At 48.4% G+C, this 21,526-nt stretch overlaps 2 protein-coding genes across 6 annotated transcripts in view; one reads left to right on the forward strand and one right to left on the reverse strand.

Moving 5' to 3' along the window:
• The window catches only part of CDCA7L (cell division cycle associated 7 like), a 53,136-nt gene extending 38,824 nt beyond the window's left edge, over positions 1-14,312 (forward strand). For 3 of the 5 annotated variants that reach the window (XM_005679029.3, XM_018047335.1, XM_018047332.1), the window contains exons 2-10: positions 709-849; positions 4,881-5,012; positions 8,207-8,581; positions 9,884-9,955; positions 10,140-10,301; positions 11,000-11,125; positions 12,017-12,166; positions 12,877-13,013; positions 13,434-14,312. In XM_005679029.3, coding sequence (XP_005679086.1) covers positions 787-849; positions 4,881-5,012; positions 8,207-8,581; positions 9,884-9,955; positions 10,140-10,301; positions 11,000-11,125; positions 12,017-12,166; positions 12,877-13,013; positions 13,434-13,464 — 1,248 coding nt within the window. In that variant the 5' untranslated portion in view covers positions 709-786 and the 3' untranslated portion in view covers positions 13,465-14,312. The remainder of the gene's footprint in view (positions 1-708; positions 850-4,880; positions 5,013-8,206; positions 8,582-9,883; positions 9,956-10,139; positions 10,302-10,999; positions 11,126-12,016; positions 12,167-12,876; positions 13,014-13,433) is intronic. The other 2 variants (XM_018047333.1, XM_018047334.1) reach the window with 2 other exon arrangements.
• The window catches only part of DNAH11 (dynein axonemal heavy chain 11), a 354,965-nt gene continuing 347,841 nt past the window's right edge, over positions 14,403-21,526 (reverse strand). The window contains exons 79-82 of the mRNA XM_018047336.1: positions 21,342-21,457; positions 16,265-16,377; positions 15,665-15,805; positions 14,403-14,667 (exon numbers count right to left, since the gene is read on the reverse strand). Coding sequence (XP_017902825.1) covers positions 14,420-14,667; positions 15,665-15,805; positions 16,265-16,377; positions 21,342-21,457 — 618 coding nt within the window. The 3' untranslated portion in view covers positions 14,403-14,419. The remainder of the gene's footprint in view (positions 14,668-15,664; positions 15,806-16,264; positions 16,378-21,341; positions 21,458-21,526) is intronic.

Raw genomic sequence — 21,526 nt, forward strand, 5'->3', positions numbered from 1 at the left:
AAAAGCAAGTGGGGATTCTAGGTGAAGCATATACAAATGTTTGTACTATTCTTTGACCTTTCTGTGCGTTTGAACTTTTTCAACATATTTGGGAACAAAGAGGTAGTCAACATATAAAAATGAACTCTCAGCAAATACATGTTTGTTAGATTAAGTGTGCTGACAACATTCTCTCTGGGAATAATTGCCTGTAATAGTGTTTAATAGAATTAATTCTCAACTACCTAAATTGATTCAGAATATAGAAAAGAAATTTTTATTTCATTGTGTAAGCTTTCATATGACAAAGAAAAGAAAAAATAAATAGCTATAGGTGGAAACTAAGAAAAGAGGAACTTAGTGATAAGGAATATTATTTTTTTACATGGATGACATTTAAAGACAAATCCACTGTAGGGAAGAATGTTCTTATTTTTTGTCTAGAGAAAAATGCCTTTTATCTAAATACCTATGGCCTTGACATTCCATGTAAGATAGGATATAGCTCTAGAATTTGAAGAGAGAAACTCTTCTTCTTTTCTACCCCTTCCCTGGTTGCCACGAGGTGTCAGTTGAGGCACATTTTGCTCATGGTTATTGGGGTCTTATGAGCAGCCATGGCCGATGGATGAAGTCATGGGATGGTAATTCCTGCTCCTGTAGAAAATTTCCCTAAGTGATTATAGCAGTCCCTGATTTTGTTCTCCTTCTTTTTCCAATTCAAAACAGATCCCTAAGGAAGTGGCTGACATCTTTAACGCCCCCAGTGATGATGAAGAGTTCGTTGGTTTCCGAGATGATGTTCCCATGGAAACCCTCTCATCCGAGGAGAGCTGTGATAGTTTTGACTCACTGGAGTCAGGGAAGCAGGTATGGGTGCCTCCTTCCAAGGCATGTATTTGTCTGGAAGCCTGGATCTTGGTTTGGATATTGTTTTATATGAACATGGTCTGCAGTTGGTGGTATCAGTTAATTGTTGAGCATCCTATTTTATCATTAGTCCTTCACGTTTTAAGAATCTGGTGAGGGTGCCTCGCTCAATTTTGCTGGCTCACTCCTTCCTATGTCCAAGGTTCTTTCTCCCCAGTGAAGGCCCTCACACGATCAGATCCACTGTTTGCCCCCTTGGGGCCGCAGCCTGTGGTGAGGCTGTGCTGGGAGTGCCTCCACCCCACTGGTGGGGGCAGGCGGGTCCCGTGGGAGTGTGTGGTGCCCGTGCGCCTCGGTGCCCATGCAATGTGGCTCCATCTGCACCTCTCTCCTGGAATTGCTGGCAAAAGCACGATTCTTCATTAATTCCTTTGATCTGTGGTTGGCACAGATTACAGTTCTCAGAGGTAGATTCCTGAAGGTTTGTGTTGTGACTTAGTAATTGAGTGTGGCTGGAGTAGGCAGCCTTGTGCGGCGTTTTCTTCTGAGTTCATAACGGCACTCAGAATTCCTCATTCTCCCTCGACCATGGCCTCTCCTCACAGGCAGTGAGTTAAATCCACCCAGCTTCTACGGGGTGATAGTGGGGGGGGGCAGTTAACTGTGTAAGTGAAGCCCCGTGTCGCGGCCGTTTGTGGGGCCCTCAGCTTACTCGATGCCTCTGCAGCGTGTGGCCCCCTCAGCGCCTGCTTCCGCTGCCCTGGGTCTCTCTGCTACACCTTCTGTTCTTGGTGGGCCTCCCTTCCACTTCCTGTCCCCGCATGTGGCTCTTCTCCACAGTTTCGTCCTCAGACCTTCCACTTCGGCCTGGTCTCAGCCATTGCCTCCTATTGTTCACGGCGTGGCTTTTCTCTCCAGCCCCAGATGCACTTCTGATAGCCGCTAGGATCCATCTTCATTGTTCAAGGGAAATAGGAAACTTAACATTTCCCGCTGCCCTGGTTGTCTGTCTTTGGCGCTTTTATCTTTTATCTCTGTCTTTGGAGCGCTTGACCCGTCCCGCTGCTCGGCCATCTCGTCAGGGTGTTGAGCGTCTTCCACGTTCCTCGCCTCATCCCTTCCCTGCCCTCCTCTCTTCAGCCGTCGTGGTCCTCATGGTCCTTCAGCTGAGCTCTGGTCACCGTGCTCCCTCGTTCAGAACTCGCCAGTCCCTCCGTTTGAGTGTGCTCAGGCAGTGAGGGCGGCCTGCTGGGTCCACCCCTGCCCCCTGAGCAGCGGGGAACACGTGGACGGTGCCAGCGTGAGGGTGGTGGGCAGCGGGCATCAAGGAACAGAGCGGCAGCTCCTGCTTCAGTCACGCCTGCCCCAGGGCTCCCCAGCCCACCCTCTCCTCGTGCCTTCTGTGGCCCAGGACGACATGCTTTCATGTCAAGTACACTGAATTCGTGTGACTCCCTGGGAACGTGCGGGTACTGTTCAGTTTCACAGGTGATGAAGCTGAAGCGTGGGGAGGTGAGAGATGGACAAGTCCCCACATCTGGGAAGTGACTGGGCTGCGATGTCTCCTGTCTCCGAGCCCCACTTCTCAGCCCTGGGGCTTCCCCATCTCCCACCCGCAGGCTCAGCCGCGGTAGCCGCCCTCCGCGCGCCCCTCCGCACGCAGCCTCCTACCCCCTGTGCGCTCCCCAGGCTCCTCATCCTGCCTCCGCGCTCCCAGCGCTTTTCCAGCCTCGACCTCAGTTCAGATCCAGGTCAGACGCTGCTGCCTCTGTGAAGTCTCAGTGGATTTTCTTACTTTCTCTGCACCGTGGTGCTGTGTCTCCCTTACAACGCTGATCCTCGCCATGGTGACCTGGGGACTTGTCCAGCTCCCTTACCAGGTGGTAAGCTCCTTGATGGAAGAGGCTCACATTTGAACCGTCTTTCCAGCTTCCCTAGATCAGATCCTTTTCCTCTGGTTTCCTGCATGCAGCGCCCACGGACAAGGGATCCTGGTCTCCATGCTCCATGTCTGACCGGCTCAGCTGCCATTACTTTCCAGCCTGTTTCTTACTGTTCGGTGAGCTTCAGAAGAGGAAAGCGTCACCGTTCTGTTAGCTCCTCTTCCGATCTGTCATTTGCTTACATTTTGTTCATGGTAGATATAGGTCAGCCAGGCCCATAACATATTGCCTGCTACTGATTTTTAAAGATAACAGCCAGTTTTCAGAGAGCAGAGAGCTGTGTAAAGGTTGTAAGCAGCAACACAGGAGGCCATGTGGAGTGGATGTTTGCTTCGTACAGACCCTCGCTGAAGACAGGTTTCACACCCTGGGAAAGCAGGAGCCTTAGTTTAGGACTGTGGCCGAGCTGGTCTTCTCCCTCAGAACTGGCCACCTAAGTCCTGACCTCGCCCTGGCTGACCGCTGACTGTGAGGCTAGCTCACAGCACAGAAGGAGCCGGAGGACTGTGGGTGGGAACTGCTGTCCCCAGGCGTGACCGCTTGGGACGTTTGATAGGCAGTGAAGGCGCGCAGGGCCCCGTAGCCCACGGGAGCCTGTGCAGCAGCCCGGGGCTCTTGGGCCAGGTGTTTCCTGCCCTCGGAGGTGGTGGGTTTCCTTGGGAGCCCGCCGCAAGCACCGTTCTTCCTTCATGATAAACCCTGGCCTGTGGTTCCCTGCCCCCACCGCGCGGGCTCCCGATCCCATCCGTTCTAACCCCCCAAGAGAAGCCACGTGAGCTTGCACACAGTCCATGCAGCGAGTTCTGACGCTGGTCTCCCCGAAACACAATTTGAATTTCACTTTAAAGAAATTTCTCTTTTGTGGTGATTTTTTTTTTTTTTTAAGCAGCTGCACCACAGCTATCAACAAAGGAACAAAATAATTTAGCTCAGCACACTCACTCCAATTACCCATAATAATTCATAGGACACATTTTTAAGCTTAAAAAAAATGCTGGATATAGGCATTTCTTTCTCTGTCCCCCTGGAAGTTTTTCCCACTCATCTATTATGTCTATTTTTCTCCAGAGATTATCTGAGCTCGGATAAGTATGTAATTAAAGCCAGGGAGAAGGCGGCGGGGGAGAGATTCTCCAGCCGAGTGGTGTGACGAGGGGTCGCTGCTATACTGGCTGTGGGGGAGCGGCGCCAGCGGCAGCTGGGGACGCGGGCTCCAGGCTTGGCTGCCCGCTTGGAGGAGGCTGGTTTGTGGGCCCCCGTTCTGTCCTGAAATTCATTCTTTCCCCCTCCTTTCTTTCAAGTTTGCCGCTTACTTCTGTGAGTTCAAAAGATAGAAGAAGTTAAATGTCCTTCCTGAGCCAGCCGTGTGCCGTCTCTGCTGGGGCTCACTCGCTGCCTGGGGGTGGCGGCGCCTCTCGGCTCCCGGGAGAGAGACGGGGCCTTCCGGGGGTGGCAGGGCTGGCGCTCTCCTGTCGGTCCCCCGTGGCAGTGGGCGATGGAGCCACTGGGCCCGCTCAGCGGTGGGCGGGGAGGGCTGTGGAAGCCGTCCCTGCAGGGAAGCCTGCTCTGTGTGAAGGGCCGTCTCCCCTCAGACGAGCCAAAGGGTCCTGTTAGACAGGAAAGCCAGCGTGTGGGGAAGCTGGGTTTTCTCCTGTCGTCTTCTCTAGTACGTTTCCCGTTCTGTGTGAAAGTGGACGTTTCTGATGGCCCGTGCTGGAGGGAAAAACTGAATTCATCCATCCTTCCTGGTCACCCAGCTGACACCGGCTGTGGCCATTCTGATTTTTGGAAATTGTTCAATTGGTGGGTCTAAATTTTATGTGTGTGTCTGTGTGTTGATTGTGTTAAAATATACATAAGATTTACCATGTAACCATTTTTAAGTGCAGGTGAGTGCCCAGTGTCCTGCCTGCAAGACACTTGAGCGGCCCTGAGTACCTTCAGTGTCTCGCGGCCTCCACCGTGGTCTGTTTCCAGAGTGTTTTCATCATCTCAGGCAGAAACTCTGTACCCATTAAACAGTCACTCCTGTTGCCCCCAGCCTGTTTTTCCTTTTTTCCATGACATGTATGTGTGTTTTCACTTTAGCAGGATGTGCGTTTCCATTCCAAATACTTCACAGAAGAGCTCAGAAGAATTTTTATAGAGGACACTGACTCAGAGATGGAAGATTTTGAAGGATTTACGCAGACTGATCTCAATGTTAATAGTAACCCAGAGGTAATGGGAATAATTACCCACATGAGGGAGTGTGGGTTGTAGTATTTTTAGTTCTGTTTCTGAATTGTACTGTTACTTGTAAGAAGTCTCTTCACACATGAAAAGGTTTTATTTTTTCTAACATGTTCATCTTCTAAGCCAGTTAGCAAAATGTAAAAATTGGCTATTCCAGGGTGAATTCCTGGTCCAGTCATCCATTTTGCTCTTAGGGAAAATCTAGTTATCTCTACCAGGTACTTTTGGAGTTTGGGGGGGGGGGTGTGTCTCAGGCGTCCCTTATTGTCCTTATCGGAGAATTTAGTTCCGATGTTTTGCACCTCTTCTCTCTGAAAAGAGGAGGGTCTGCCTGAGAGTAACAGGTTCCTGAAAGTCATTTCTTGTTGTGCAGTAAGTAATGTTCTTGGGTTTGGAGTTACTTTGGCAGAAATTTAGCTGTGGTACAAACATGCGAGTTCTCTCCGTGCATTCTTGATTTGGATCACGCTGTGGTTTTTACTGATACAGATACCCTGGGCCTGCCTGATTCCGAAGGGAACCCCTCAGCACTTGACCATCAAGAGACTTGTTGGCTGATCTCTTCCTCTTATTCCCTATGTTCAGGCCAGTTTGCTGCCAACCAGAATTTGAATGTCAGGGTAATTTTGAAGAATGGCCTTTGGATTTTTAAGGCATAAGAGTTTTTTTTCCTAACTGAAAAGTAGCATACATTTAGCTCAAAAAATCAACACATCATTTCCTTCTGTGGTATCAAGGTCAAGGAGAGGGATGTTAAGGCTTGTCATGTTACGGAGTTCCCAGGGAACCACTCCTGCGTGGAACCTGTGAAGATGGTCAGATACGCTGTGATCAGGAGGGTGGTTTTGTCCTTTGTCTTTTCCCGGCGGGGCCCTTACGGCCTGAAAGCCCTAATGGTAGGCTGCCTTGCTTGACGGTGGTTTTCTTCTGTGAATAGCGACACAAGGTGGTGCCAGCCTACAGGCCCCAGCCCCCTGCCCCGTGGCTTTCTTTACAGAAGTTATGTGTTCCGGCCGGCAAGTCTGCAGTTCCCTGCCAGCAAGACACTGAGGTCCTTCCAAATCTTAAACACGTCGTAAGAGTAGATGATGATCTTCTGGTCTTTAGCTAATTAACGTTGGGGTGTTCAAAGAAGTTGTTTCCAGCATGGGAAAGCAAATTAGCCCCAAAGTCCATTTTTTGTCTCTCCCCTCTCCAGAATCTATACATCTGGGGAATGAATTGGGACAGTTTACATTGACTCTGATAAAACTCACAGCTCAGGGCAGGTCCACCTGCATATTTTAAAATTCAGTGAGAAAACAAGCATTGTTGCCTCCCTGCCCAGCCTCCTTCCCACCCTGGTAAGGAGTGGTGAGACCACCTTTTTATGAGACCACCTTTTGAGGGTATGACTCTGCGTTGGTGTCTAGGGGTCAGCTGGCCACACGCGACCCCTCTACAGCTATGGCGTCGGCCCTCAGGCCGGAGTCCGGGCTGGTGTTCAGCGTGCGCTTTCCCTGCTTCGGTTCTTTGTAGTAACCTGCTCCACATCCCTGGTAGAGAGGTGGAGGTGGTTAAGTGACGATTACGATGAATGAATAAAGCCAGTTGGGGAGACACTTCTGTGAAGTCGTCGGACCGCGTCTCACCCAGCTCACCATTCTCAGCTCCACAGCTGCGTGTGTGGAAACTGCAGGATATTAAAACAGACAGACCAGCGTAATCTCGAGTCCGCCTGGCTTCTTGTGCATCGACACATACACCATGGTCTGGATGTCATCTCTTTTTCCCGCGCCTGTGGCCTTATTTTTTGAGTCCAGCTGGAATGTGGAGTGGGGTTGGTCACTGAGGAACAAGCAGAGTCATGAACTGAATCCCGGGCCTCCTGGTGCTGGTCTCAAGTTCTGCTCATTATAGGAACCCCTGACAGAGGTTCCCCAAGCTACACTGTCCAGCCTGTGGTCAAGGAAGGGTGTTCAGGCCATGACCTGGGTCTTAATATCGAAACCCATCTGCTATCGTTGAGTCTTTTGCGTCTGATGTGTCACCTTGCTTTCCATTCTTACTGTGTTTTCCCGTGTAAAACCAAGTTATGTTTTCATCCTGGAGACCTACACTGAGTGCAGATTGAAATTGGGACTGCGAATTTCTTCAGCTGACTGGGCGGATGCCTGCAGCTGCCTGGCCTGCAGGGCTGTCTGCCTGATTGCACCCCCTGGCTCTGCGGGTTACAGAAAGGGGAGGGGCTGCCCCAGAAAGAGGACCCAGCGTGTCCTGGGGACAAGGTTCCCCTACTGCCCCCGATGGTGGATTATCTGCCTGCTCCTTGGTCACTTCACTGAAATGAAGTCAGCTCTCCTCTCTTTCTCTTTTTCATGAATCCTCTTGGAGCTGTTTAGGGCAGAATGATATTTTGTTTTTCACTTAGCACTCTTATCCTGTCTGAACACACCTCTTCGGTCATGCACACCCTGTTCTTTGACTGTTCCCACATTGCTGGGCTCCCAAATGTGCCCACTTGCTGGGTCAGCACTTTGCTTCCAGCCTGGTGCTCTGAAGAGAACACAGCCAGCATGTGTGTCTGGGCCACAGTGTGAAGTAGCCTGCTATTTGATTTTGTCTCTCAACAGACTACTTATGCATTTAATTGAAGGGTTCAGAGGGAGTGACCAGTAGGAAGGGGAAGCACTCAAGTGGAGAAGGCAATGGCAACCCACGCCAGTACTCTTGCCTGGAGAATCCCAGGGACAGAGGAGCCTGGTGGGCTGCAGTCCATGGGGTCACACAGAGTCAGACATGACTGAAGTGACTTTGCATGCATGCATGCTTTGGAGAAGGAAATGGCAACCCACTCTGGTGTTCTTGCCTAGAGAATCCCAGGGACAGAGGAGCCTGGTGGGCTGCCATCTATGGGGTCACACAGAGTCAGACACAACTGAAGCAACTTTGCATGCATGCATGCATTGGAGAAGGAAATGGCAACCCACTCCAGTATTCTTGCCTGGAGAATCCCAGGGACAGAGGAACCTGGTAGGCTGCCGTCTTTGGGGTTGCACAGAGTCAGACACGACTGAAGTGACTTAGCAGCAGCAGCAGCACTCAAGTATCCACTGTTCTTCTAAAATAGAGTGGTTTTAAGTGTGTGTCTTTGTGTAGGTGTGCCATAGACACTTTGTTCTTTCTCTCATTTTCATTAGCTTGTGGAGTCAGATTTGAGTGATGACGGTAAAGCATCTTTCGAGAGTGGGGAAGAAGATGATGATGAAGAAAAGGCAACAGCTCAAAGAAGCAGGCCTAGAAGAAGCAGTATTGGTCTTCGAGTAGCCTTTCAGTTCCCCACCAAGAAACTGGCAAAAAATGCTGATAAGAACGGTTCTGCAGAGCCCCTGTTTCCTGGGTCACGTTTACAGGACAATAAAAAAGCGATTCTTGGAAGGAAGACGAGCTGCAGGCAGGAGAAGGAAAGGGAGGACTCTGCCTCTGAGTCTGAGGACGGCTCCCGGGATGAGGGCCAGGAGAGCTCGGATGCTCTGCTGAAGAGGACCATGAACATCAAGGAGAACAAGGCCATGGTGAGTCTGCGCCCTGGCTGCCGCCGCGCCCCCGCAGCCGCGCCCCCGCAGCTACCGCTGCTCCTGTGAGGAAGTCTACTCTGGGTTTCGTGGGTCCTTCCTCTTATCCTGGACTCGCAGCGGTCATTGCCTGATTAGCTGTGGTTTGGGAAGAGACTCCCAGGACCTTCCATGGTGCCCAGACTCACACCAGTTGGTTGATCAGATTATGTTGCAAATGTACAGTGGTTTAGAGACAAAAAGGCCTGTTTCAGCAAAAGGGAGCAACATGTAAATAGGGGTGTCGTGAAGCCCACAGAACAGTTACTTGTGCAGGTCAGGCAGGCAGCTTTCAGCCTAGCTGTTGCACTTTGGAGATATCAGGGGGAGGAATGAAAGGGGTCTAGGTATGAAAACACCTGGGGAGTTCTGAATCACTTTATAAATTCATGGAACAAAGTGAAATCTTCATGTGTATTCAGTTTTTCTATATATGGTCAGCAACTAGTTTGCTTCATAATTTTTATATATACAGAATTTAAAAAATAATTCTACCAAACACTTTTAGTATTTTGGTATGCTTTTTATCTTCTTTTAAATGCATAATATAATGATGCTGTGTGTGCAGTCTTAGAATATGTCTAATAAGTTACTTAAGGAAATACAAATTTTAATATACATTTTACTTTTGGGTAAAGTTTATCTAGAGACATAGTAGTCTTTAGCTAAGGAAAAGTTTTAGGATTATATCTCTCCACATCTTTAAAATGAGAACTGTGTTCTTCATGATTTTGTTAGTGACACCCATACAATCTGATTGGCACTTAATGCCTATTGTTTTGGTATTTTCAGGAATATTTTCATAAATTATTTCCATTGATGAGACATTAACCAGCTTGAAGAATCAGTGTTTTGGAGCTCTCAGTAACTGTCAGAATGGTCTAATTGGGCATTTTCTGTTTTGAACATGAAGACACCTGATTCGGGCGGGCAAAGTTGTAGGTTCCCCAGCCACACTGTGAATTAGCGGCTCAGTCCTGATTCTCACCTTACGCTCCAGGCCTTGATCCTTCCAGGACAGTTTTCATTGTGTCTGGTCCTTATATATAAGGAACAGACATAGATTTTATTCCTCTGATAATTTCAGCATCTCACCCTGGAGATAAAAGTCATTACATGTGAGGTTAAAAATATAACGATTCATCAGATCTTATGTAAACTACTCAGGTTTTTCATGGCTACAAACTCCAAGACTTGTGATAACCTGTTAGATGAAGTAGACTTAGTAATATTTATGCAAGACTCTGTTTTTTCTGAATTCAGCTTGCTCAGTTATTGGCGGAATTGAACTCGATGCCTGATTTCTTCCCGGTTCGAGCCCCGAACTCAGCTTCTGTAAGTGGAACATCTTGTATGTGCTGTCTGCAGTAATCTCTCTCTCTCTCACACACACTGTCACTCACTCTCACACTCACTCTCACACTCTGACTCACCCTAAACTCACTCTCCCTCTCCGTGGCCAGACGGCTTTCATTCTGGAAAGCAGCCAGTGGCATGCCTGTGTCTGCTCTCCTTGCAGAGGAAGAAGACCGCGAGGCGGGCCTTCTCAGAGGGACAGGTCACACGGCGGACCAACCCGGCCCGGAGTGCGCGGCCCCCCGAGAAGTTCGCCCTGGAAAACTTCACTGTGTCGGCCGCCAAGTTCGCAGAAGAGTTCTACAGTTTCAGAAGAAGGAAGACAGTGAGTGGGGTCATTAATATGACTATAAGGAGCCAGTGCTTCTTTGTCTAAGCCAGGGGTCCTCATGTGGGAGTGTTCGTCACAGTCTTCTGGGGCTTGGTGAGGGCGCCGAGGGGCCGACCCAGTAGGTCTGCGGGAGCTGAGATGGCCAAGCTCCCGGATGCCCTGGGTGCTCCTGTGACTACACTTGGGTAAGGACCCTGGGTTTGAGCTTGCGCTTGGTCTAAGCTCTAAGCCGTTAAGGCTGTCCTGTGCCTAAACTGAGCAGCTCAGTGGTTAGGACCCCAGGTTCATCTCCAGTGGAGGTGATAACGGCTCCAGGTGGCTTCAGGGTTTTGCTCTTGGGAACGTACAGGATGACTCCCAGTCTTTCTGTGTTAGGAACAAGAAACTCTGGACCCTATTTGTGGCTGTTCAGTGTGGGTCATGGCCCAGTCCTCAGAGTTTACAGCTGGTGAGCATCCATTGGGCAGGGACCCTGCATTTCTGATTGGTCATTCTGTGTCACCTTGCCATCAGGAAGCTTGACACTAAGGATAGGCGCTCAATGAATGACTAAATGCACGAATGATTTCAGGGAGATGAAAGAGGGACCGAGTTAATATTAATGGTTCTAGAGCTCTGAAAACTTCATTTCTATTTTTTTTTTAACCACTCAGAGCATCTAATGTCCAGTTCTGTTTTGGCTCTTTCTGCAGGGGAAATGCCAGGGGCACCGCCGACGTCGCTGTGTGTCTTCTTTTCGGCCAGTGGAGGACATCACTGAAGAGGACTTGGAGAACGTGGCCATCACTGTTCGGGATAAAATCTATGATAAAGTTCTGGTAAAGTAATCTAACAGCTGAGTCACAGCACTGTGACTTACGGGGACTCCCAGGCACTGGTATCTGAACTGCCTGCTTGTAAACTGTCTGGGCTTAGACCCTTGTGCCATCTGTCTCCCCAGGGCTCAGAGGTGGGCTCTGAACTGGAGCAGCTATAACTGGGCAAGGGGAGATGGCTTAGTGCAGTAATCCTCGTCAGGAGAGCGGTCTCTCTGGGGGGTTAGCAAGCAGGGGTATAGTCTGGAAAACCACATTTGTCATTGTTGTGTTTTAAGTAGATAGTTCTTATGCTTTAAACATTGAAAAAAATAATGCTTTTATAACCAATAGAAATATATTTACACTGCATTAATATATTTACCATATAGTAATATATTGACATATTGGAAGTATATGTACAACATACATATTTATATAACCAATAGAAACTGAAATTTGACAGAATACCTTCTGTAGGTAGGAGCGGTTTTAAATGTTTGTTAAATGGTGATGGAGAGGATGGCTTGCGGTATTTTGCATCATTTTTAGATAATGGGATAGTGTCTTAAACACTATCACTGTTTAACCAGGAGGTCTTACCCTGGATGGAACCAGATTGCCGGGAGCAGGGCTGGAGCGTGTGATGCTCCGGGGGTTCGCCATCATCACTCAGTCAGCCCCACCATCTCTGTCCCCCTGATCATTTCGTTTCTCCCAGGCTCCCTACTCGGGCTGTCCTCAGGATTCTCTGGCCCCAGAGCTGAGAGCTCACAACCTACCGGAGGGCGCCAGGGTTTGGGCCAGAGACACAGCCGAGCCCGATTCTAGAGGAGAGGCAGGGCGGCTTCGTGCACGTGGCCCCGGGCACCCCCGCTGAACCCCGTGCTCACCACTCGCTGCCTTCGCCCGCAGGGTAACACTTGCCATCAGTGTCGGCAGAAGACCATCGACACCAAGACGGTGTGCCGGAACCAGAGCTGCGGTGGCGTGCGAGGGCAGTTCTGTGGGCCGTGCCTGCGGAATCGCTACGGGGAGGACGTGAGGTCGGCGCTGCTGGACCCGGTAGGGATGGTGTGCACCTTCGTCCTGAGTCATGCTGGGAAGGGAACGAGCTGGGGCCCTTGGTCAGGGACCTGTAGCCCCCTTACCACTCTCCTCTCCTCCTGCCTCTTGAGACTGGCAGAAATGCAAAAGAGACTTTCCTTCTAGAAAGAACAGGCTGACCCACAGGACAGTGAAAGAGTGTGTTTCATTTTCCGGGGGCAGGGGTATTGCCCTGGAGGGTGCTCTGTGCCCCGCACGGCTCCAAGGTTGCATGTCACTGCAGTTCACGTATGTTACTCTTCTAACCGTGTGAGGTAGGTACAGAACACCTCCCCACAGCTTGGTTCCCTCTGTAAAATAAGATAATACATAGTACGCTGGTTAGTGTGTGTGCCCTTGAACCTGGGCACCTGGCAGCAGAGTCTGTGCTCATAACCACCGCGCTGCCGGACCAGGGGGAAGTAGACTATGCCCAGCGTGCAGCTGAACGTGAACTGCAGCTCCGCATAGGTGAGCTGAGAAAGCCTGTACTCTGGAAAGCAGGGCTGACGTCCCAGGCATGTGATCTGGAGTGGTCCACCTTTCTGAAACAGGCAAGAGGAGGGAGACAGTAGTCCATGTCACAGGGTGAAGGGCTAGCTGGGGATGAGGCCCAGCGAGCCGCGCTTGGTCAGGGCGCCTTCGCAGCCTGTCGCTAACGGGACATCGCCGCCGCTCTGCTCCCCCAGGACTGGGTGTGCCCTCCCTGCCGGGGCATTTGCAACTGCAGTTACTGCCGGAAGCGCGATGGCCGCTGTGCCACAGGCATCCTCATTCACCTGGCCAAGTTTTACGGTTATAACAACGTGAAGGAGTACCTGGAGAGGTAAGCCTCGCAAATCAGAACGGAGGGTGTGATTCCTGGGAGCAGGAGAGGGCAAGACTGTCTAGGCGGGCCCCGGGCGCCTCGTCTCAGCCTGACTCTTAGACGCCGCCTTGAGTGCTGGCTGTGCTGGATCTGTGTGTATCGGGAAAGTCACAGTTATAGACCCTACAAGGCACACAGGGGAAGCTGTGCAGGCCAAAGAGCTCTTCTCACCCTCTGGGACAGAGAGGGGAAGCTTGGGCGCTGTGCGCTGGGATGAGAGGTGCGCTGGGTTTAGGGACGTGGGGGTGAGGTGAGCCTCCCTGCAGTGACCCGAGGGAAGACGGACCTTGTGTCAGGAGAGCAGTTTGGCTGTGGTGCCCTGGGCGATGCTGCTGTGTCTCTGCCTCCCTGCCCCTAATGCTTCCTCTTTCTTCTCAGCTTACAAAAGCAGCTCGTGGAAGACAATTAAGAGAAGAACCAGCCCGCTCACTGTGGAGCACTCCAACAAGACATGCCATTTGTGCCTAAGATTTCTTTTTATACAGAAATTCTTTGTAGAGTTAAATGCTATTTTTTTTTTAAAGATTGTTTTTATACGCTTCAAAAGATTTCTCAGGAAGATGAGAGAGGAATCTGTATACATATATTATACACAGGCCTGTTTGTATGTTGTTATTAAAAGTATCTGCAGATGATTAAAATCCACAGTTTAAAGGAGTGAAGTTCCAGGTAAGTCCTGGAAGAAAGACAGCATTGCAGCTCTCTATCTCCCAGACAGTAACTGGAGGCCAGGTCGTTACAGGGGTTACACCATGAGTGACCATAGTTAGTTCAAACCCCATAGTTTAAGCTGTTCTGGGTTGTTGGACGTTTATGTTGAAGAATGCTCCTCTAAATTACAAAGTGCAATTAACCATGGAACTAGAGTTTTATTTTTAAAACTTGAACCAAAACTAGACTGTCACATTACTGACACTGGAGACCTTTGGAGGCCTTGGAGGGCGGCTGCCTGGGGCCCATGGCTTCTGTATTTTAAAAGAATATATAAAGGCAAATTTAATTTAGAGATTTTTGTTTAATATCTATAAAAACTACACTCCCAGGTAGGGACCAGGAGACTTCCAGCCATATTGCTTTTTGAGTTACAGTGGAATTTTGATGCAAACGTGAGCTGCACTAATTTTGTGTTGCAGGGTGGGGGAGTAGAAGGGTACTGGGGGAATGGACATACTTTCAATAGGTTTCCCATGTTTTTCTACATTTGCTTCTTTTTTGTCCCCCTTATCCACAAGGATGGTGTTAAAAACAATTAATGCACATTTAATTTTCTCAAAAGTTACATAAGCCAGAATATGTTATGCCTCCCAGCAGGATAAATCACCACACCCGGGAGCAATGACTGACAGGTGCTCACTGTGTTCCGGTCAGGCCTCCAGCAGCAGAGCCACGCCCGCCAGGACCCACTTGGCCGCCTTTTCTTTGCTCTTTAGCCTGAAGGTCCAGACGTAGTGGGGGCCTCTCCTTTTGGTTTTGTACACAGGACACGCGTATGTGTGTTTGGTTTCCTGTCTGTCCACTGGTATGGCTTTCGCAAAGATGACTGGCATCGTGGACCGTAACTCCTTGAGGCGGGCTTCCACGATGGTTCCTGACTGGCTGTCCCATCTGGCTCCTGCGGGAGAGACACGGGTCACAAGCGCGCTCCTGTTGGTACCGCTCCTCTACCTGTTGTAGACAATAAATGTTCTGGTTTTGTTCCTTTGCTGCGTGTCAGTGGCTTCCTTGCCAAGATGGGAGGGAGGGTCATCACCTGCTGACTGGGAGCCACACAGACACTGTAAGCATAGACTGGCTGTCGTGTCCGACTCTTTGCGACCCATGGACTGTCGCCCACTCAGCTCCTCGGTCCATGGGATGCTCCAGGCAAGGATCTGGGAGTGGGCTGCCATTCCCTCCTCAAAAGCAGAGGCTCATGCTCCTGCGCTACCCCCAAACTTTCCTGTGAACGAAAAGCTAAATCATTTGAATTCAAAAGGTATGTAAGACTTTACATGAAAACAGGTTCTGCGAGAATCCAGACCCAATAAAGCAGGTTAGTTTGTCCTTCCTTTTAAAAAAGGGTGAATCTGCATGCTTGGGGACAGTGTAAGAGATCTGCAGTTCACCACGTTCCCTTCCCACTGCACCTTCTCTTAGTTCAAGGTCGGGTCACCTGTTTAAATGTCTATACAGTGACAAGGAGCATCTTGGCAGAGACTTGGAAATACTTTCTCCAAGAGCCTTTCAGAAGAAGAGGAAATGTTTACAAGATAAGATGAATGCATGGGTGAGTGGAAAATGTTCCATCTTCTACCCCATCCCCTAGATTCATAAGGAGTAGATGTAGTATAAGTCTGTAAGCAATTGCAATCCTTACCTTCAGATCTGGCTCCCACTGGACACATATCCCACAATTTAAATTATCTGAAAGCCAGAAGTGAGGTAAATAAGCACTAGTGTGAGTGAGAAACGGAGTCGTGTGGTGTGTTAGTTGCTCAGCTGTGCCCACTGCAACTCCTCCAGGCTGTAGCCTGCCAGGCTGAATAAGGAAAGGACAAATACCAACTTGCACCCAAGTGAGAAAGGTTCTAGGTGTGATAACCCTGCATGTGCTCCTGGGGGCATCTTACCTTCCATGAGGAGCCCGTGGAGGTAAGCGCCTTCCCTGGGGGGATGCCCGTAGTCGTCCTTTGTTTTTTTGGTAATGTCAACAGTCAGGCACATTTTGTCCAGTGGCCACTCGTTCTTTCGAGCCGTGGTCTGCATGATCGCTGTTGGAGGATGAGGGACAGGTGTGAGCAGGAGGAAGTTACATACGTAAGATTCCCTGGAGCCCCCAGTGAGCCGAGCGTCCACCCAAAGCGAGCTGTGGTCCCATGGGGTGTTCGGGGTGTTATCTGCCGGATTGCACTAGAGCAGGGGGGGAACAAAGGCCAGTTTCGTGGATGGCGCTTGAGTGGAATAGGCATGCCCGAGTGCCGCTGGCTGGTTGGTTTGCTTTTGCACTAACTACCGTGGCTGAGCACAGCTGCGTGAGACTGTGGGCCCCGATGGAGAACGTGTTCTGGGTGACCCACACTCCACCCACCTGGCTGTTCCTGTCCTGCCTGGCGTCCGCTGTGTGAGGACGGGTCACCAGGGCAGGAGAGCAGCTCCAGGGACACGAGGCTGGGGTTCTGCTCGGGGCGCGGCTCCATCAGGATCAGGGGCTGCCCTACTCTAGCTCTTACCTGTTAAGAAGGCCTGAGGGTTGAAGAAGCCAGAAAGCCACACCACAGCCGGAAGGGCGAGATCTTGTGTCCAGGTGTCCAGTTCCCGGCATCGCAGGAGGAGGTCGTTAAACCTGGGGAATAGAAGGTAGGAAGAAGCAAACGTGCTTTCAGCACTAAAGCTTTCCAGTAAGATTAGATTCTGGGGATGAGGGAGTGCTGGGGGGCGGTGGTGGTGGTGGTAGAACGGTCCAGAACTGGTAACCTGTGAAACTGTTCCCCTGATGACCAGGTAACAGGATCGTCTGTCCCCTTCAAGTGTTAGAGACACTGGGAAATGTGGGAAACTCCATTTATTCTATTCAACCACTGTTTCACTTCGATCCTCTAAGTGACCCCCAGTGACGTGGTAACTACATGGGTGGCTGTATATGATCGGGGCTGACGGGGTGCACAGGGAAGCATCCCTGTGTGTCTAAGGATGGGCAGGGGAAGGCTCTGATGACTGTAGTACAATCAGAGTTCCCAGGAACGGCAAGGGCAGTGGAACGTGGGATAGCGGCCTCCACACAAGCTGCAATGACCTGAAAGTGGGGAAGGAAAAGTTAGCAAGGGGACCAACCCCCTTCCACCCATCGTGAGCCTGTAGTTTGAGAAGCTGCCGTGTTTACATGTCCTTTTACTCCAGCAGCACAACAGTTACCCGAGGTAGCAAGCATCTAAAACGCACCTGTGAGGAAGCCAGCTCACAGAGGCTAAGGAGAAATGAACTTCCATAAAATTAGGAGCAGCTTTCATAGGTAGCTTTTAAAGGGCTGCAGAACACGGGGGAGATGGAGCACAGAGCAGAAGGCCCCGCATAAATGCCTGTGGGGCAGCTCTCTAGGCTGAGGCCTCTCCCAGCCAGCGTGGCCGCGTCCAAGGTTGCAAAGGCAGCAGGTTGCGTGAGGACCTCATGCCCACAGACCACCACCCGGAAGAAAGGTTAAATGCTCCCACTTGGCTCACACAGAAAATTCCTACCAGCTTAGAACTTGGCTCTGGTCCTGCCCCATGTTAAATTCTTCCAAATAGCTGGTTTAGGGAAAACATACTTGTAGATAGATCCCACAAAGAAGAAAGGCAAGGAACAGGAAAAGCAAAGATAGAAAAAAAAAAAAATTGAGATGTGAAAGAGGATAAACACTGCAGCAACCAGTCGTTCTTATGAAGTGCATATGTAACGAGGATATGAGTTAAAACTGGTAAGGTAAGAAAAAGTGAGGAAGTTGGAAACAATCTCAAAAAGACAGTTATAAAAATGAAAGCAAAAAGTTAAACAGCGTAAGGCAGAATAATAAGGAAAGCAAAATGAAATAGAAATGAGTTAGAGTTGGAGTGGAAATAAGATGAACGCTGAAACATTTGCTAATACAATTCTAGAAAATTTGAGTTTTCCTAAGTTACAATTTGAATCATCATAATCGGACATATTTTGTAAGAAAATGTGACACATAATACTAAGATACAGACTCTGGAGACAGAGAATCCCCTGGAAAGCCAGGAAAAACATGAAGTCTTTTTATAAAGGGAAAACGTGAGCTTCAGGCAGCTATTCAGATCATAGACTAGAATCACACCTGTGCAGTCCTCTGACAACAAATGGGTTAAATTACTTTTAAAATCAGCCAAACTGTAGCTTGAGTCTAAAGATAACATTATATAGCATGAAAAACCACCCACAAATCAACCAGAAGGAAGGGAACCCAAAAATCAAAAATAAGAGAAATCTTAAAAACCAAGACTTTATATGTATGTTTAAACTTTAGAAAACTAGGTCAAGTAACCTTTCCCTCCCTTCAAAATACGTAATGTGAGACTAAAAGTTGACTTTGGACAGTGACTTTTTTAAAATATTTTTTTAATTCAGGGGAGAAACAGTAGAGGAGAGAATAGGAGACAAAGATACAATGACGATCAGCCAGAAACGACAACCAACCAGAACACACAGAGACACACAGATTGACAGAGAGTCCAGGCAGGCGAAGATAAGGCACTACTTGAAGAAAGAAGGGCTAAGAAACGAGACAGATGACGCAGAGAAAACCACGGACGCCCAGGTGGGTGTGTATGACGTACACCTCTGTGTGTGAAGTAGACGGCTGGTGAGAGCCTATTGTTTAGCTTGGTGGAGGGAGGTACAATCTGTAGGACGTACATTAACCTTAAAAATGCATTCCAGGACATATTTCGTGCAGACAAATACTGTTTGATTCTACATAGACCAGGTACCTAGAACAGTCAAATCCACAGAGTCAGAAAGTACACTGGTAGATGGTGGGGTGGGGATGGGGATGGGGACTTAGAGTTTAATGGGGACAGAGTTTCAGTTTAGGAAGGTGATGAACGATGGTGAGAGGTGCACAGCAACACGTGTGATTGTACTTAGTGCCACTGAAATGTACAGTTAAATATGGTTAATATAGTACGTTTTATGTTACATGACTTGCCACAATAATTTCTTCTTTCAAAAAAGCAGGGCTAAGAATTTTAAAGGGTGGAAAGAATTGTGGACTCAGATTTATAACAGCACACAGTATCAAGTAGGATGCCTTTTTAAGAGACCACACCTAAACACATCAGTAAAAATGACAGAACATTAATATAAGTTAAGAAAAAAAAAATCTTTAAAACTTCCCAAAGAGAGTAACTTAGCTGTGGAGGAATGACAAGTATTTATGAACAGACTCACCAGCCATAGGAAGTGCCAGAAGACAATGCAGTTATAGAACACTGACATTTGGAGAGAAAATAATTGTTATCTAGAATTCTACTTCCAGGTAAACTTCATCAAGAGGGAGAGCATAGTGAAGAGAATCCAGACACAATACATCTCCTCCCCGCCACATATCCTGAAAGCCTGCTGTGTGCCTCACCCTTTAGCTCAGTGAAGAGGGGACCCCTACTGCTGCGCCGCTGTGGTTTCAGTGATGAGGAATGGCATTTCTGCCTTCTGTGACTGAAGGTTCCAGAGAAAGTCTGATTGAAGCTGCGCTTATTCAGCAGCTCAGAGAACCTCAAAGCCCAGCTTTTTCCCTTTCATACCTTTTGCAGTGCTGACCACGTGGCCCCAGTATGGCCACTGCGTCCTGAATGTATGCCAGCTGGAGAGGGGCTCACTTTTATTTTAGGATTAAAAATAAGCAGGGACCCTGTGCCGAAGAGGTAAAACATGAGGAAGGAAAACAAGCAGAAACCTTAAGTTTTGCAAACACGATCTCTCAGGAATGTCTCTTTGGGGACTAGAGTCCAGCAGGGCAGTTCTTCCTGTGTCTGTGGTGACGGCAGGGTCTCCGGATATGCCCTTCGTGGGGACAGGAACAAATAGGTGGCTGGGCTTTCCAGTTAGTCATCGACATTATTTTCAAAAGTGTGTAGTAGCTGAATTGTGACAACTCTTCACAGGTGATGTGGGTAAGATGCAATGTTCTAAACTTCTAACAGGTTTCTGAATGGTCTATATTCCATACCACTGCTGGTTTACAACTGCATTTTCACAAACATATGTCAAACTTAACCACAGGCCATTTTATTTCAGATGACTTTACTTTGTCAAAGTATCCTAAAAAGCTCCCAGTCTGTCAATAGCAAATATAAGTCTTGAAAGGTCTTTTTGTCTTAAAATTATAAACCTCATGACAGAAGCCTGAATGGTTTTTCCTGTATTTATCATGCTTACAAATCACTTACCTATAAACCACTTCTATAAAAGAGTTAAAACTTGGGTTGTCTTGGGATAAACGTGTCTCAGTCGTTTGTAAAGATGTTAGCAGTAGCTCTTCCTAAGTCATAAGCATTAGGAGTGTCTATTTGAAAATTAAAGCACCAGAAAAAGGCAGCAAAGAAATCGACACATGCTATCAAGGAAAAATAATTCCTGACCATAAACAAAACAAAAATAAAATTATGGTGATTTAAAATAAAGTTTAACTATAATTCCAGACTGGAAGGATGGTAAAATGGCAAAAGAGAAAAGTATTGGTGTTACAGTGCGTTAGAAAAATCAAAAGTGTGTATGTTACAATGACAAGTCTTCCTAAAATAACAGAAACAGGACAGGGATACACATATGGTGAAGAAAGTCACAGAAGCTAGAGTTTGGAAAAAAGAGGCTAAGAAAAATATATAGAAATTAGGAATCAAAAGATAAGATTGGGTGAAATAAGTCTAAAGTTATCACTGTCGTAAAATTTAAGTGTAAATTAAATTCTTTTTGATTGGAAGTATAAAGTCTGCCTTTAGATATTCAAAGCATTACCAGAAACCCAGTGACTCTGCCAAATGCTTCCTGTCATCCGGCAGGTCCACAGGGCACGTTCCGCTGTGTCTGCACCCCCGCCCCCAGCAAACACCTGGGTGCCTGGGGGGCAGTTCCAATGTGCAGCCACTGGGAATTCTAACGGGGCCTTCCAATATAAGGACTGGAGTAGCATTCTGCTTAATGCAAGAAAAACTCAGGAAAGTGAGGACAACAAACGTCCATGTAAAAAATCCAGGTGTAGAGACAGCCTCACGAAACTTGCTGTGCTGACTTGCAAGGCCGAGCTGTGCTTGGCAGCAGCCCTCCAGGAGCTGTAAGTTTCTGCCCCTGACTCTGTGGCATGTCTACACAGTCCTATCCACACAGCGAAGGCAGTGTTATCTACTGCTTCCTGGGGTAAAAGTTCACTGTGAAATGCCATTAGTTATCACTGGCTTCAGAAATAAGGGTATAAGATGAGGTGAGGGTAAACTTAAGGATGCCTCCCCCGGCCATTTCAATCCTAACAACTCAATGAGGAAGTTCTTTTATCATTTTTCAGATGATAAACTGAAACAGAGAGGTCAGGTATTTTGTCCAAGATCAGACAGCCACTCAATGAGAAGCAGAATTTGATTCCTGCCATGACCCTAACTTGATTTTTGCCTTTGAAGCAACATACCGAGGAAACTCAAATGAAACTGGTGGTGGTGTGCACGGTTACGGCTGAATGTACTCAGCAAAGCACAATCTTTAGGGTTCCTATAAGGCATAATTCAGAAAATCAAACCGGCACCGAGCTGGGGTGTAGGTGCTTACCACTGGGCCAGGCCGTACGTGGATGGATAAGCCAGTTTGCTCCAGGTTTCTGGTACTGCGTCGTAACTCATTGCAGACTGCTGGGCTTCCATGTCAGGAGACAGCGTCAGCTCCCCCTGCCAGGGAAGAAGACTGCAGAGTAAATACGTCTTCATGTGGAGGAGCCTGCTCGAGTCCCACTTTTA

The sequence above is a fragment of the Capra hircus genome, chromosome 4 (genome assembly GCF_001704415.2).
Source record: "Capra hircus breed San Clemente chromosome 4, ASM170441v1, whole genome shotgun sequence".
NCBI lineage: Eukaryota > Metazoa > Chordata > Mammalia > Artiodactyla > Bovidae > Capra > Capra hircus.